The sequence below is a fragment of the Mirounga leonina genome, unplaced genomic scaffold (genome assembly GCF_011800145.1).
Source record: "Mirounga leonina isolate KUSES-001 unplaced genomic scaffold, KU_Mleo_1.0 Mir_488, whole genome shotgun sequence".
In the NCBI taxonomy this organism is placed as follows: Eukaryota; Metazoa; Chordata; class Mammalia; order Carnivora; family Phocidae; genus Mirounga; species Mirounga leonina.
This window is the reverse complement of record NW_023270777.1, coordinates 5,320,860-5,338,444: the sequence shown is the minus strand read 5'-3', so window position 1 is coordinate 5,338,444 and position 17,585 is coordinate 5,320,860. Positions and strand designations below refer to the sequence as shown.

At 48.8% G+C, this 17,585-nt stretch overlaps 1 protein-coding gene across 1 annotated transcript in view; it reads right to left on the bottom strand.

The window, feature by feature from the left end:
• SHISA6 (shisa family member 6) overlaps positions 1-17,585 on the bottom strand; it is a gene marked incomplete at its 5' end in the record, with an annotated part of 282,884 nt that overhangs the window by 135,685 nt on the left and 129,614 nt on the right. The window contains one exon of the mRNA XM_034989308.1: positions 10,057-10,152. Coding sequence (XP_034845199.1) covers positions 10,057-10,152 — 96 coding nt within the window. The remainder of the gene's footprint in view (positions 1-10,056; positions 10,153-17,585) is intronic.

The following is a 17,585-nucleotide window of genomic DNA, read 5'->3' as shown; positions in this document are numbered from 1 at the left end:
AAGGAGGAAATATCTCCCTCCCCTCCTGCAGGACACCCTGGCTTCCCATATGCAGAGACTTCACGGCAAACGAGTCTCCGAAATGGAAGTGACCTTGAAGACCATCAAGAGGAGGGCGCTTAAGCCTGAAACCCCTCGAGGGTAGTGCTGCTCAGGCTTTTATGTGCATGGGAACCACCTGGAGATCTTGCTGACATGCAGACTCAGTAGGTTCGGGGTGCAGTCCAGGAGTCTGTATTTCTAGCTAGCTCCAAGGAGATGCCAATGCTCTAGCCCTAGCATTATCCCTTGAGGAGTAAGGTTCTTCAGCATTTTAAGCCACTGATAATATGAAGAGCTCCCATTGCTTGAACGCTTAGTACTCTGGTGCCTGTGATCTCATAGGATCTGCACGTAGCCCTGTGAGGCAGGTGTGGCACTATTACCTTATCTTACAGATGAATGTCACAGAGGTCAAGGTCACACGGCTGGCAGGTGGGGGAGCTGGGAGTGAACGAGCCTGTCTGACACCAGTGACCCTCTTCTTCTCACCACACTCCTCCTTCCACCATTATTTAAGGAGGGAAGTTTGCATCACCACCTGGAGGTCAGTAAGACTGAGACAGAGCCCTTGACTCCAGGCAGGAAGGGCTGCCGTGTCATTATTCTGCCACATCCATAATCCGCACAGAAGCTGAGTCACAGAATTCTACGGTTATGTTCTAGAGAGCGGCGGTGCCCCTGAGAACTGAGATCACCAGTATTCTGTCCCACTTTGGGGCCACAGTGAAATCCTGGCCACAGACTCCCACTGGCGTAGGGATGATGGCACTCCCAGCACCTTCCCGGACCTGACAGCCCTGTAGCTTCACTGTCAGCGTTCCTGAGACTCTTGGCAGTGAGCAGCAGAGATTGAGGGAAAGCCAATGCCAAGGGCTGGCTCCTGAGAAGGAGAGATTCCCAAGTTGGATGACCAGGCAGTGTCAAGACCAGTGCCAGGAAAAGGATGCACTGGCCACGAACTTGCCCCTGGGGCCAACGTGGGCCATGGGCCATGGCAAGCGAAAAGTTCAATCTGGTGCTAGCAAGCAAGTAGAAAGCAAGCAGAATGTGGCCCAGAGCTGCTAGACCTCTGGCTGAGCGCGCTGGTCTCTGGGAAAACCCAAGAACTTGATCCTCTATCCTCTCCCAATGGGGACTTCAAGGGCCCACTGAAATTCGGGGTGCTCTGGGCTTCCTTTGGGCCTCTCCTCCTGCCTGAGCAGAAAAGGAGTCTGGGCTAGCATTTGCTAAGGAGAGATGCTTCACTAATTTCAATGTACCAACAAGACATCTCTCTCTTGTCTCGCTGCTGAAGGCTATGGCACATCCATCTGTATCTAGATTCCTCCTCTTCTGAGCAGAACACCCAAGGACCCTACAGGTGAGTTGGAATTTCCCAAGGCAATTTCCCAGTGCATCCTGAACCCCCCTTGGCCCTGTGTCACCTCTCCCCTCTTCACACCAACCCAGCGGACTGGCCCAGCAGACTGGCCCCACAGCCCATGTGGGCCAATGGTAGCAGGCCCACAGGCAAGCATTGATGGGGACTTCTTTTCTCAACACCATGATTTATGGAGGTAGCATGAGCTGGATGATGGCGTAGATGCCCCATCCCCTGTCAGTGTGTGCTGTTTCAACCCAACCACTGCCCTTAGAACAAGGAGAACCTAAGAGGACGGTCAACTTGTGGATGGACATCCTTAGTGCCTCCAAGTGGGTCTCCCAATGGCAAAGAGGGTGGTTCTACCTTAGAAGTGGACCCTTGGATGGCTCAAGAAGTTGGCTCTGGTGAGTACCATGCTCCTCAAGCTCCCTCTGCAAGGTTTAACTGCTACCCAAAGGAATCTAGCTGAAGACAGAGTCCTCAGTAAGACTGAGGAGGGTCATAGTGCCCTTTCTGCTTCCTGAAGATGGGGAGGGGTCACTGGTGTTCCTGTTAGCAGGACCCACATAGGAAAGCGGGTTTTGTGGAACAGTTGCCTTTAATGAAGATGGCCAAACTCCCTGAGGTATGGTACTGGGTTTCGTTCTGCCTTGTTTCTTCTTGTTTGAACAGCAGTGATGCTGAACAATGGATTCACCAGGTGAGCATGGAATTCACCGGTCATGCAGACCCATCTTTGCTTTTGATGCAGTCAACTTGAGCCAATTAACCACTGGGCGAGGTTGACACCATTCTATCAAAATAGGGAATCACACAGATGCCATGTATTTTCTTAAGTGGGAGGCTTGGGTTCAGCCTGTGTGTGCCTGCCTGCATCACGCAAAATACCACCGAATAAGACTGAGCACACGGAGTCAAAGCCTGGTTCTTGGTATTAGCCATTAATCAAGAGTGAACAGGAATGGGAAGAGAGTAAACAAAGGGAGCTGCCCCACGATGCAGAGCAGAATGATCTGCAGACTGCTGGGATCTGTGGTGCCCTCAGCTCAGAACCCAAGAGCTCCTCCCTGCTCTGCTCCCACTTTTTCCCACCCACCTTGGCCTATGGAGAAGTCCAGGAAAGAATGTTCCCACGTGGCCCCACGTGGCCTTCTCAGAGGCCAATCCAAGGCAAGCCAGACCCAGCCTTCCCTCTCTCTTGCTGTACTTCCCGGCTCTCCGTTGCCATGGAGACCAGATGCCTTCGGAGTTCTGTGCTTTATCTGGAGTCCAGCCTTGGAACACCTTGGCTTAGGGAAAGCCCACTCACTCCCCTGGCTCCCAGAGTGGGAAAATAATGAAGATGGATTTATTTCACCATAATGGTTAAGGGGTCCCCTTGCCACAATCCACAGGATGGTCTGAAGCTCCTGATCAAACCCAGGTGTGGGGGCGGTGCCCTGCCCACCCCTTCTTTCTTTTCTAGAATTGAAGACTTCCTTTTGAACCCTGGGTATCACAGGCAGCTGTGACAGCACCCAGGGTGGGCTGTCTACAGTTGTGTGGGGCCTGAGGAAGCAGGACCCTCACCTCCATTTTGACTGGCCCCTCCGCTTTATTCAGACCCACTCCCACGTTATCCCTTGGACCCTGTCATGACCCAAAGCTTTGCCACCTCTTACCCTCTATCTTAGCCACCACACGGACCCCAAAGCTCTGGTCCTCCCATTCCCCTGCCCTGGCCTCTTATTCCCGGTAGAATATTTACCCAGACTCGTCACTGGCTAACATCTGTAGACTTTCTGCATGTTAGGACCCATCCCTGGCTTCGTCCCCTGCTCAAGGGACAAGTGCCACTGACCCAGACCTGTCCCTCTGGATCACTTGCTTCTCGTCCTTAGATTTGGGGGCCTGAGCAGCTGGGGTGCCGCCGCTGCCACTGCCCCTCATTGCTGAGACTCCTGAACTAGCATCGGGATGGTCACTTCCATCTCTGATCTCAGCCCCCTCCTCCGATGCCCCTAGCTCTTCTGTAGGTAGGGTGTACCCTCCTGCCTTAGCTTCTGCCTCAGACCCTATGGGGAGTCTGGCTGGGCAGCGCGGCTGCCCAGAGCTAGCCTGGTCCCCAGGAAGCGCCATTCAGACGGAATGAGGAGATCCATCCACTCAGGATCTTTCTGCAGGGTCTGGAATGGTCCTACAGGGTGGCAGCTTCCTACATTCTGGCCTTGTCTCAATCTTCCGGATGATCTCAGGGGAAGTCCTGAGGCCTCTGAGCACCAGGGGGCTGTGCAGAGGCCAGATCCAGGCAGCAGCATCCTCAGTTTGAGTCTCTGGGCCCTGGAGATGGGTGTGGAAGATACTCTGAAGCCACAAGAACTGGGTGCTTATATGTCCTCATTAGGGTGACCAAGTGTCCCCATTTGCCTGGGACTGAGAGGCTTCTCAGGACACAGGTTTTTCTGTGCTGAAACTGGAACATTTGGGGAAAACTGGGTTGGTGGACCACCCTCCCCCTCACTCAAGCTGATGACCTTGCTTCTCCAAATCACTGAGCACCGACAGCATATGCCCACCTGCATGCACCTGGGGCCATATCCTCTGCCTTCCATCTGCGGAGGATTTCTCTGGTGGATTTTGCTCCTGGTGGAGATCCAGCATCTCCATGGTGGATCCCATCTGCTCTCGCCTACCAAGGACACAACTTCTGAAACACCACCCATCCCCCGCCCCACATCATCAATTTCCCCTTCTCTACTGGACCATTCCTACCAGCGAGCAAATACACCGGCACTTCTCCCGTCTTAAAACAGAGCAAAACAAAACTCTCTTTACATCACACTCTTCTAGCTCCTGCCTTCATTCCTACTCCGCTTCATGTTGAAACTCTAGAGGGTAGTCTGTACCTACAGTCTAGTCCGCTTCTCCCATTCCCTTATTTTAAAGATCTTTTATAGCTTTTTATCACGGAACATTTCAAACACATCCCCAAACAGAGAGGCTAGAGTAATAAGGCTTGCTCTTCTCATCACCCAGTCTGCCCCAATCACATAGAAGCACAGCCCAGACATCATCCATTCTCTCTTGCCTCCATCAGATACACCTGTGCCTCCTGCCCCCCACCCCCCACTCCCAACTGCTCTGGCAATGCTCACTGATGACCTCCATGTTACCAGCTCATACCTGGTGGTCACTGCTCAGGATTCCACTCACTGGACCTCTGTGGCTTAAACAGTCAGTCGCTGTCCCTCTTGGAAACACCTGTTTCATTTTCCACTTGATTTCCAAGGTCCCACACTGCCCCGGTTGGCTTGCTTCCAGGTCCCTCCCCATCGCCCCAACCTGGGGTGCCTGGTGGCTCCCTCCTGGAGCCTTGCTCACCTGGGGAGCGACACCCTCCCTAGCTGATTTCATGTGGTCTCCTGGGTCCACCCGCCAAAAACTCCCATGTTTCTATCCCCAGCCTGGACTTCTCTCCTGAACTTGACATTTCCGCATGGATGCTTTGATTAATAAGCATCTACAACTTAATCACCCCCAAGCTCTGCCTAAACCCTGTTCCTCCCGCAAATTTCCAGCTTCCTAATGCGTCAGGCCAAGACCATTTTGTCTTCCATCTTGCCCAGAATGGCAACCAGATCTTTACTAAATGGCCCACTGGCCCTGTGTGCTCAAGCCCCAGCCCTTGTCTGACCCCACACAATCTGGCTCCTTCTGCTCCTTCCTCCCAGCTTGGCCTGGAAGACCCCTCCCCCAAAATCCAGGCAGTTTCGATCCTTTACCCCCTTCGGTCTGTGCCCAAAGGTCGCTTTTTCTCTGCAGCCTTGTGGGTGTTCTTTTATGAACGGCAACTCCCTCCCTTTCCCTGTCCTGTTTTGTTCCATAGCTTTGAACCTATCTGACACGCTTCGTATTTTTACTTCTTTCTATTGCTTCTCACCGGCCTGTAAGTGTGTCTGCTGTATCCTCAGTGCCTAGAACAGTGTCTGGTACACAGCAGGTGCTCATCATACACGTTTCCCTGAAAGAGTCAATGACCAGGGGAGTAGCAGTGTCTGCCTCTTACCGAAGGGACCCTTGCTTTGGAGCTCCTGCCTTTTAGCAGAGGCTGCAGAGATTGCTCTCGGTTCCAAACTCACTCGCTTGCTCTCTCTCTCACACACACACACCCCCTCTATCTGGCTCCTGGCATGGTGGAAAGGGCCCGGGAAACAGAAATAGCAGAGGGGAGACAAGCAAGGACCAGTTCATCACATTCACTATGCAAAATGCCTGAGTGCAGAAGACAGCCACAGTAACCATGTGAGCTTTGCTGTCACCACCACTCACTGCCCATAAGGACTCTCCCTGGCCTGGCCTGGGATACACCGGTGGAGCTCCCTGGAATTAATGTTACTGACATATGGAAGATTCTGGAAAGAATCTTCCCAGCTCTCTTGACCAAACTCAAAAACAGCCAGCCCGACTGAAACTTTAACCAAAATGCTGAAGTCGAATAGGGTCTCTGTAAGTGTGTTCCTTTAGATGGACCCTGAAAATGTATCTGGGCAGACTGAGCTTCCTTTCTGGAAGGAAAGCCCCTGCTCATCTGGGGGTGGTGTCTTACTCCTGGTCCATCTTCTTTTCGTGTGACTTCCTGTCCTGCAAAAATGTGTGCCTCTAGTAAGAACAGCCACTGGCGCTGGAGTGCTTCCCATGCGTGCGTCCCGAGGAACCGCTGCCCATTGAGCCCCCAGCCCTGTCCTCCTCCCTCCATCCCCAGCAGGATATGTGTGGTTGGGAGCATGAGCTTTGGAAACAGGCCTGGATTTGGAATGAAACGGTACCGACTGCCTGACGTTCACTTGTGCAAATTACTCAACTGCTCTACTTTGAGTTTTTCCCCCGCCAAATGGGGATGACAAGAGCTCTCCCACGGGGTCATCATAATGGTGAAAATAAGATGGCATGTGTCGAAATGCTGGTACATAGTAAATGCTCAGCAAATAGGAGCCTTTATCATTGGGTTTCCATCGTGGCAGCCTGGGGGATGCTCTGGTTCCCTCAAGACTGTTCTGGGGTCCTATGTGGGGCGTCTGGGTAATCCTGTCCAATGAACAGAGAAAACGGTGTAGGGGGAACTTGTTCCAAACTCGTCGTCACTCTGATCAGCATCTTCCTTGGCCTTGACTTCCACTTACTCCTGGAGGCTGACTAATGGTTATGTGGCCTCCTAAGCTAAAATATGGGGTCTCCTAACAGGACAGAGATAGATCAGGGAGCTTTGGTGGCTTTGAACCTTCCAATGTCTCACTTCTGCAATCCCATTAACCAAAAAATATCCCCTTGTTTAGGCTTGGTCTCAGAACGTTTAATTACCTGTGTACCTGTGGATCTCATTCTAAAGCATCCTCACCCCCAACTCTCTGAATTTGGATGAGCCACCACTGAAGCCGGGGTGGGTGCACTTCTCTCCCCATGATGCGTGAGGGGGCCTTTGAAATGGCAGACAGGGCTGGCGGCATCCAAGTATCCAAAGAAGGTTCCCAGCGCCGTTCAGAATAGGGACCATCAACGCACGATTCTCAGATAATCAGAGTCTGCTAGAAATACATGTGAAATTCAGTGATGCAGGCTGGAAGGGCAATGGTATGACCTTCTAAAGGAGGCATTTGCTACCCCGTCAGTTCTGAGCGTCACGGTGGGGCCATATGGTGGCCACCAGAAGGCCTATCGCCAATGTAGGAAGAAGAGAAAATGGGAATAAAGGAAGAGGTACCCGACAGGCAGCAGAGGTGAAGCAGAAAGAAATAAATAGAAGAAGAAAAGGAAGGGCACAAAGCACATGTGATGAACAATGGCCCCATGTTCGACACCCCTGGGGAGTTCCCTGCCCATGGCGTAATTCGATGGGGCCGCTTTGCTGAACTTGGTACCACTCAGAGCTGAACTTGGGTTGTTGCTCTGACGGAAGGGAGGATGGAGCTGGGCCCCTTCCTAGAGATCCAGGCTGTGCAGGGAGAAAGAATTCTGATATTAGAAGGAGATCCCCGTTTCCAAAGCTCCCCCCCAGCCCCAGTCTCCTGGCTCATGAAACTTTAGTTATTATCTCAATAGGAAAAGCCACACAAGGTACATTCCTGGAGGAGAGAGGAGGTTTCAGAGGCCGTGAGAGGAAGGGAATGATAAAGAGGATATGGTGGGGGTGATGACTGGCGGGGGCGGTCAGGCCATGCACACACAGGAGGGCTGCATGAGACGCGGACAAGCTAATATCAGGGAAATCAGCAGCAGCCACGGCAAAGCCCCACACCCACAGCGGGACAGAGCCTCCAGGAATGATGGTGACCCAAAGGACAGGTAGGAATAGAGAATCGCCTCTATGTTGCTCTGATGGAGGTCTATCTAGTTCCTTTAGGAGCAGCCTGGTGTCCACCACCCGATAAATGCACGATCTGGCTCCCCTCTGGCTCGGGTCCCAAGTCCTCTTATTCTCGTCCTTTCTACCCTGCTTTATTCGCACCAGCCCCCTTCCTACTTCTCGGCGCCCCAAGAAAGCTTCTACCTCAGGGCTGCCTTCCTGTCACTTCTGCCTGGGATGCGGGTCTCTGCCCAATTACCACGGTCTCATCCAAGCTGCCTTTCCCTCCAAGACTGGCTCTCTGCCATAGCATTCCCTGCCTCACACCTGCCTGGGGTTTTCCCCTTGCCTGCGTCGTCAAGAATTTATTTTGTCTGCTTCCCCCAGTGGAATAGGTGTTTCACACAAGCAGATTCCATTTTGTTTACTTCTGAATATTGCTCAGCACCGAGCAGGCCTCGTGAAATATTTGTTGAATGAATGTATGAACCCAAAGCGGCAACGTTTACAATATACATATGGAGTTCTTTCGATTGAGCTATTTGGTGTTTCAGCTGCAAGAAGGGGTAGGGGTAAGGGTGGGAAACCAACAACTGCCGTTGAGAAGGCTTGGTAAGAGCTGCCATGTTCTCTTTGAGAAATTCAGATCTGCGGCTCTGCCCCACGGGTTGTAGGAGTGGGGTAGTCAACCTCCAAGAAGGCCCCCAGGGATCCCTGGCACCTGATATTACCGCCCTTGTGTAATTCCTTCCCATCTGGAATAAAGCTGACTTGTGTCACCAATAAGATATTGAGCAAATGACAGTGTGTCACCAACAGGCTTGGTCATAAGAGACATCCGAGCTTCTTTCTTTCTTTTCCTTGGATCACCCCCTCTGGGGAAGCCCAGCCACCACGCTGTGAGGACACGCAAGTAGCCCATGGAGAGAACGTCGTGGGGGGTGGGGAGGGGAACGGAGGCTTCCCGCCAACAGCCAGCACGATGTGCATGAACGATCTTGGAAGCCGGTCCTCCGCCCCAGTCAAGCCTTCAGATGATGGGAGCCCCTGCTACAATGTTGACTGGAACCTCATGAGAGACCCCAACCCAGAAGCATTTAGCTCAGCTGCTCCCGAATTCCTGGGCTGCCAAAACTATGCCAGATAATACATTTGTTCAGTATTGTTTTAAAATGCAACATTTTATATCTGTGTAATTTGTTGCAGAGTAGATGACGTAGGGGTGGGGGCTGGCTGTCCTAGCTTAGACGGTTATGACTAAGATTGTGTCTTTCGCTGGTTCACCGTGCAGCCCAGCTCCCCTTCTGGTCCCAGTTTGATTCTGCAACTTCGAGTAGCCACCTGTGTCCTCAATAAACTTTATTTAGACACAAAGAGACACAACAGAAAATACATACACAGATACAGATATATATATGTATATATATATTTTTCTCTATAGGATGAACAAACATCACACAGGGAATTTAAAAAGTAGTTGCATGGAACGTAAGAAAAAATTGCAAAGTTCCTTGGTTGCTCACACTTAAAACAGACACATATTTCAGAGGCAGACAGGGATAGAGCATCCCTACAACAGAATTCACAGTTGATCTATAACAATACACAGGTGTTAGAAAGGTAGTCAGGAGTCAGGGATCCAGTTACTCTTGATATGACAGAATGCTCACAACACTAGGAGGACTCTGTTTAAACAAAAGACAGAATGGAGGATTCCATATCCACCCCCCCCCCCACCCCTGCACAGATGCTCTGCAAGCTGTCAGCTAGGGCAAAAAGCAGCTCAGCAGAAATGCCACGTAAACGTTCGTCTTGAGGCTTCAAGGTCTGCGTAACCTCTGCCTCTGGGTTCACACCGCGGAGAGTTTATATAGACATACTTAGGGACACTGAAACTCTCGAACATGCACGCTGGCTCTAAGACCCACGGTACAGAACGTTGGCATCAGTTTATAAAATGCAGCTTTCAAACGGAAAAGGGGTAAGAGCTGAGAGGAGAACACGCACTTTGCAAATGGTGCCCCGCCCACTGGCAGTTTCCTACCAGGTTGCCTGTGGTCCTTCCCACAGGGTCCCTGGCCTCTGGGTCCCGCTCCTCGCCAGGGTGGAAGGGGGGGGCGGGAACGATGTCTCTGGCAAGTCTATGGCCCTCTAACGTCCCACCTGTGACCTGTCAAAAGCCACGTATGTCACCAGGACCGGCTGCCGTGGTACCACCCCTTGCTTCTCCCTGTCCCGGACAAGCCTCTGGCCTCCACATCATCTTCACGTTTCAGAGCGGGGCTCCCCTAGGCAACCTGTGTGTTTTAGTAAAAAATGGTTTCCACTGTACCCTTCGTGTGTCCTCTTCCTAACGTGACAAATCCAGAGGAGATGAAGTTATGGAGATCGGGTCCTCCACTTCGGTAAGCATCCTTCCCATAATGTCCTGCAAGAAGACGGGGCAGAGTTATCCGGAAGACTCATAGCAGCAACAATAAGGCGAGCGAGGCAGCTCCCACTCACCCAGCCGGAGTGAGGAAGTCAGTGGCAAACCAGCAGCTAAGGCAGGAGGGAGAATCCGTCAAGAAAAAAAATATATATATTATTTTATAAACACATATGATATATATTACAAATATATATACCACATATATAAAAAGTATATATATCAGGTATATATACATGTACGTGTGCGTATATATACGTGCATATATATATATATGTAGTTGCACAACAAAGACGAAAGTTCTGGAAACAATACACAGAAAGCAGAGGGGAAAGGGGTACATGTGGCTTGATTTTGGCATTTCTGACCGAGCGCACCAGAACATCGGTGTATTTGTCCCCACCATCCTGCCTGTTGTCCCAGCTTCTTCCAGCTTGCCTTACTCATTTGTTTTCTTTCTTTCCAGAGCATGGATGCTGGGCTAAGTCTGGCCGGGTATGCTCTCTCTATGTGCCTGTTGATAAGTCCCACCACATCCTACGGGGCTACCGCCTCGCGGCTTAGGAGAGATGCAGTGTCAGCCGACGAAGGTGGGCAGAATGGCGGTTGTCAAACACTGGGAAAATATTTACTGCTTTTCTCTCTCGACTTTCCGCAATAAGATCTTATTTCTTGTCAGCCTAATGTAGCCATCTACCTGTGCGTGGGGCTGGTCTGGGGAAAGGTGAGTGTGGGCGAGGACCCTGAGAGAAGAAATTCAAAGAGAAAGCGAGTAACACTCTGCTTCTGACGTTCGAAATGGGATTTCACAATGCTCTTGAAATACAGGTAGGGTAAAGAAAAAAGGACTCCGTAAATGCCATCCTGAGGCATAGACCTACGAACATGGAGAAAAGCCGTCTTGTTGTTGTGTTGCTACAAGAGCTCATTAAAAACTACTTAGAAGTAAGACAGTGTGCAGAATTATGCAGGATGTATGGTTAGGTTAAAAAGTGGACAGAAAATGGGGCACCTGGGTGGCGCAGCCGACTCTTGGTTTCAGCTCAGGTCATGATTCTCAAGGTCGTGAGATCGAGCTCCGCATAAGCCTCTGCGCTGGGCGTGGAAACTGCTTGAGATTCTCTCTCTCTCTCTCCCCCTCTGCCCCTCCACCCCCTCTCTTTTCCTCTCTAAGAAAAAAAAAAAAAGTGGACAGAAAATGCTATATTATATATGATCACAATGCTGTAAAGAAGTCAAACCAGAGCATTAAAAAAAAAATAAAAGATTGAAAGAAAACACATCCAACTGCCAGTAAAAACACTGCCAACTGCCTTCAGATAATTAGAACTTGCGTCTTACTTCTCTCCTTTCAGTGCTTCCATATTTTCCAAGTTTTTTTCCCCTTTAGTAAGTATGTCTTTTTTATAATATAAATAAGTAAAATAAATTGCTAATGAAAAAAAAAGTATGGTAAATGTAAAGACAACCCAAATCACATCTTTTCTTAACAGGGCGCCCTCTGCCTTGGTAGATCTCAAACACAGGTGCATACTGGAACCATCTAGAAGCTTCTAAAAATGCAAATGTCCAGACATAACTCCAGGGATTCTGATTCCGTTGATCGGGGTCTGGGCTTAGGCAATGACATTTTTTAATTCTTATGTTAATTTTTTTATTCTTATGTTAATCCCCATACATTACATCATTAGTTTTAGATGTAGTGTTCCATGATTCATTGTTTGTGCACAACACCCAGTGCTCCATGCAGAATGTGCCCTCCTCAATACCCACCACCAGGCTAACCCATCCTCCCACCCCCCTCCCCTCTAGAACCCTCAGTTTGTTTTTCAGAGTCCATCGTCTCTCATGGTTCGTCTACCCCTCCGATTTCCCCCGCTTCATTCTTCCCCTCCCGCTACCTTCTTCTTCTTCTTTTTTTTTCTTAACATATATAGGCAATGACATTTTTAAGAAGGTCTCTAGCTGATTCTAATGTGCCACCAGGAAAGAGAACCATTGCCCTAGGGTAAATGGAGAGATAACCTAGGTTCAGTTCATTCAGGTGGGTTCAAAGAACACTTGTTGGACCCTCGGGGGTGCTTGGCACCACCCACGATCTAGTAAGTTTTGGGTTCCAGAGTCCTCTCTTCCTTCCCTCCCGGTTCCTTCCTCCTTCTCCCATATCAAGAGTCCTCAAACCTGAGTGTGCATCAGAAAAAACAGGAGGGCATGTTAAAACGGACTGCCGGACCCACTCTCAGAGTTTCTGATTCAGGAGATCTGGGACCAGGGCTCAAGATTTTGCCTTTCTATCAAGTCACCCAGTGAAGCTTATGCTGTTGGGTCTAGGGACCAAACTCTGAGAACCACTGCCCTAGAGCACAAGGAACTTGAGAGAATTTTGCCACCATTTCTGTCATGCCCTCCACTCTGGAAGAGATCCTCATTCTTCAGGGCGCACAGCCTTCCACGAGGAGCTCTCTGGCTACGAAATACTGTGGCCACGACCCAGAATTCGACAGAATAGAATTATTAGAGCTAAGAGACGTCTGCCCAGATCCCAAGCCATGTCAGAGCTCCAGAAACCGTCTCTAGCACCTGGAGCAATGCATCTTCATCAGGGATAAAGGATTTGGGGGGGAAGGGGTGTGTGGAGGGGTGTGCTGCCGGGAGAGGGGGACCCCTATCCTGGAACATGGTCACTTTCTCCCCACCCCACCCCCAGCAATGGCTGGGCAGGAGAAGGAAGTCACAATTCAGAACTGTCATAAATTTGGACCTCATTAATTCAGAACCTGCGATGCATCCTGCAGAACTGGGGCTGGTTTATTTTTGTGCTCTTTTATAAATAAAATTTTTGATAAACAAATCAATACCGAGGAAGATGGAGCATAAACAGTGCCTGTGTTACTTACAAATCATTCTTATCTGTCAGCTGGAACAAGGTCCCTCAGGACTGAACGTTGCCCCAGTGTCTTGGGGCTCTACTTTGCTTAACGAGCAATGCCAGTTTTCTGATCACCTACTATGCGCCAGGCAGAGAGACAGAGCCTCTGAACATACAGCCTAAGGGTTGGTTTTGGGGTTGTTGTTGTTTTTTTACATCATAGTAGCAAATTTGTAGCATAATGCAGTTTAACAGAGATTTTTCAAAAGGACTATTATCTTAAAATTTTAATCACGACTGCATACACATGTTGTCTATTCTATTATGATGCCCCCATTTACTGATGGAAAAATGGAAGCCAGAGGAAGATGACTGAGCCAATGGTAGTAGCTTCTAGTTCCTCTCACTCCAAACTGCATGTCCCTTCCATCATGCACACCTGGCTCCATGTACTCCCCACAAGAGCCTTGTGAAAAGGTCACGTTCCCCAAGTTCACGGAGCTAGTCAGCAGTAAATCCCCAAGCCCCGCCATCTTTGTACCTCACCTCACGGTCTGAATGGTCACAATAGTGCAGTTGTGACTCTTCTCTGGTGCTTGAACCCAGTGGAAACGCTACCTTGGGAGTGGTCTGCCTGGTGATAAGTAAGTTCATAGAAGCTGGAGCCCAGGTGGGTCAAGCTTCAACACTGAGGCTCTGAGTTGAGTAAAGGTAAAATATGCTGAGGGGTCAAGACCAAGAGCGGTGGCGGGAATAAAGAATGTTATGGTCAAATCGGCTTGGAAAATACTGAGTTACATGACATGAAAAGGAAGCGTGAACACCGAGTCTAGGGATCTGTCAATGAGCACCCACCTGTCTAGGGAGAACTGACAATTTTCAAAGGCATCTCTTAGGACACCTGTGTTGGGAAAGCTGCCCGTGACGCTGAGTGGGAGAAGACAGGGTGAGAGCTTCAGCTTCTGTTGGAGCTGAGGTCCTCACACTTGAGCACTCACTGGATGGCTGAGCCCCAGCTCCGGGATTCCTGATGTACTAGGTCAGAGGTAAGTTCCATGTATGACAAGTTCCCAGGTGATGCCGCTGAAGGCCACAGGCTCAGGGACCACACTTTATGAACCACTGTGTTGGAACGACCGACAGGTCCCTCTTGAGCTGGATCCAGGGCCAATGCTAGGAGGTCAAGGTCCAGAAGGATCCACATTCTCTCTACCCTCCAGAGGAAGGGTTTTGCATGAGCAAGGGCAGCATGATGAGAAGAACGATCAGTAAAACCAAAGCTCTGAGCAGGTGGGTGGGGTGAACAGAGGGAGTCAATGTCTCCTCTCTGCCCTGGTGATGCGTGCAGTCCGGCAGTTGGAGAGATGTGTGATATGAAGGGGTATCACAGAATTCTTTAGACATAACACAAAGAACCATGCCCTTCTCCATCTGGCAGCCACCACCCTAAGTCTATGCCCTTCCACTTGCCATTGAGGCAGGAAGCCAAGCAGTACTCCGCCCAAGAGAAAGAGCATTTCCAGGGAAAGAGCCATACGTCCAGCAGAGCTCCCAGCAGAGGTAAGCGAGAGCTCTGTGAGCACCCTTGCTGAGTAGCATAAGCATGCCCAGGTCCTGATACAGACACACACATGGCCACGGCCAGGAACAAGGGTGGTTTGAGGCTGCAAAGGGCACCTGCCACCACCTGCTGAACCCCAACTGCGCAAAGAAGCACCTGGGTGGATACTCTACCCTTGATTCTGCCACTGTTCTCTCACCGACACCAGCATTCAGAAGCCTGAAGTCACAGGGCCAGCACTGAGGTTCAAGTTCAACACCCCCCCCACCCCGCAACCGGCAGGAGGCACTGAAAGCTAAAGAGAGGTCTGAGGCTGAGTTCCTGGAGCCTCTGCAAGGCTGGTGGCCCTGGCAAGGCAGCGACTCTGAGTGACTACAGGGCAAGTTTCTCTGTAAAAGAGATTTGCTGCAAGAAACAGGAGGAAAGGAGGTAATATCTGAATGGTGGTTTCAGGTAAGGCGTAAGAGCGGTTTGCCTCTGTGAAGTTAGATCAACAGCCAAGGGAGGGAAAGAGATTGACCAGGATGGTTTGCCTGGGTTGCAAACACAGCCAACAGAGTGTGCATCCTGAAGGAAATCAGCATAGTAAATCCCAACGAGAGATGCAATGAGCACTCAGGGGGGAAGAGGACAAAGAGACAGCAACGATGGGAGAGAAGAGACAGAGAGGACGAGTCAAGGCGTTTCCATCAATTTCCAACAGTATTCACAGAAGAGACACAGAAGGGATAATTCAGAAGCAATGATTAAAAGTTAATAGATTTTTTTTTTCCCCTGAGCAGATGGGAAGACTTTAGTCTTTAGATCCAAAGACAAAAGGCAAGATCAAGAATCACATGCCTTAGAAGGGACCAAAATCTAGATATCTGGTGAAATGCCTTTTAAAAATATAAAATAAATAAACAAACAAATAAATAAATAAAATTTTAAAATAAAGGAAAATGCCATCTTCATAAAACACTTTAAAAAGTGGGGGCGGGGGGAGCGAAGCAACCTTTTAAAGAATTTTGAGACCTTATATAAGGCACTGAGAATAATGCGAAACTTGCTAATATTTTTGAGTAGAGATGTTTTGATTCCATTCCTCCAAAACTCATCGAAAATAATGAAAAGAGAGGAGAAGAGGAAAAAAGTTCCACAGGTGGAGAAAAATATCAGACTTTTCATTTAATGGAGGTAGAACACCTGGGGAAAATACACATACAGAAATACAAAAAAAGAAAAAAAAAGATACACACGAAAATCAGTTCAAAGGGGACTAAAGACCTAAGTGTGAAAAACCAAACCTTAAACCTGCGAGAAAAGAATAGTGGGCAGTCCATTCATGATCTCAAAGTAGGGAAAAATTTTAAGACGAGGAGAAAAAGCACAGACTAAAGAGGGAACAAGTGAGCATTTTTAAACCATGAGAGCATTTTTTTTTAAAGATTTTATTTATTTATTTGACAGAGAGAGACACAGCGAGAGAGGGAACACAAGCAGGGGGAGTGGGAGAGCGAGAAGCAGGGGGAGTGGGAGAGCGAGAAGCAGGCTTCCCGCCGAGCAGGGAGCCCAATGCGGGGCTCGATCCCAGGACCCTGGGATCAGGACCTGCGCTGAAGGCAGACGCTTAACAACTGAGCCACCCAGGCGCCCCCCATAAGAGCATTTTTAAACCGTCAAAATCAGTCACGAAGCTGCAAGTCAAAGGCTAGAAAACATATATTTACATTCACATCCAAGACCCATAAAGAACTTCAAATTAATGAGAAGATAAAAGAACACAACAGAAAACACAGGCCAAAGAGATGAACAGGCAAATCATAGCACAGAAGACCCAAAGGGCCGATTCACATAAAGTGGTGTTCAATCTCACAAGTAATCAGGGCAATTCAAATTAAAGCCATAATGAGATATCATTTCATACCCAGCAGACTGGGAAGAGTGAAAAAGCCTGACACTTCGGGACAAGGGTAAGTAGGAATGAGAACCCTTGCATGGTTCCGCTGGGAGTGTAAAATGGTAAAACCGCTTTGGAAATTTGATATACGGTAGAAACAGCAATTCCCCCTTCAGGTAGATAAATCTTCACATATATGCATAAGGAGATAAGCACAAGCATGTTCATATGAGTATTGTCTGTAATAAAGACAAATGGAGGGGGCTCTATATTCCTACCAAGAGAACAAGTGATAAATGGTGCTATCCTCATATGATATAATCCTATACTACAGTCCAAATGGAATGAACCAGATATCTAAGTAGCAACATGGAGGACGGCCCGTTATAATGCTGAGTATACTAAGCAAAGCGAGGAAAAACAGGATGCCATCATCTAGAGAGAGTTATAAAACAGGCAATACAACACTCTAAATTGTTTCAGGATACGTGCAAATGTAGTGTTAATACAAGTACAAAGAGATTCGGGGAAATGATAAATACTTCAAAACAGATACTTCTAGACGTAGGGAGTGAAATGTAATTGAGGAAGAAAGAGTAGATGAGGTGCTTCTGTGTTTTATTTCCTATGCTGGGTAGTTGGGGACATCATTCACTGTTAAATAATTCTTTATTAGATGATAGATGAATGCATAGATGATGGATGGATGGATGGATGGATGGATGGATGGATGGAGAGATGGGATGGATGGATGGATGGATGGATGGATGGATGAATGGACAGATACAGAGAGATGGATGGATGGATGGGTAGCTAGTTTTTAGCTAAGAAACTGTAACTCAAATATTTTATTCACCACCAAATTGTCCCTCAACAATAAAGGAAACAAAGAGTCTCCAGTTTTAAGAACTCAGAGACTAAAATGCCCTCGAGTTCTTCTTGGGGGAGGGGCAAGGTGGCCGATGATGAAATCCATCAAGCAAGAAGTAAACCTATAGATCACAGACGTATTTATTTATAATCTTCAAGCAGTACCCAAATCCCAAAATTCAAAAAGAAAAGATCGGTAAATCAGATTACACATTTGTAACATTTAACCAATTGGCTTTATTGACAGAAAGAAA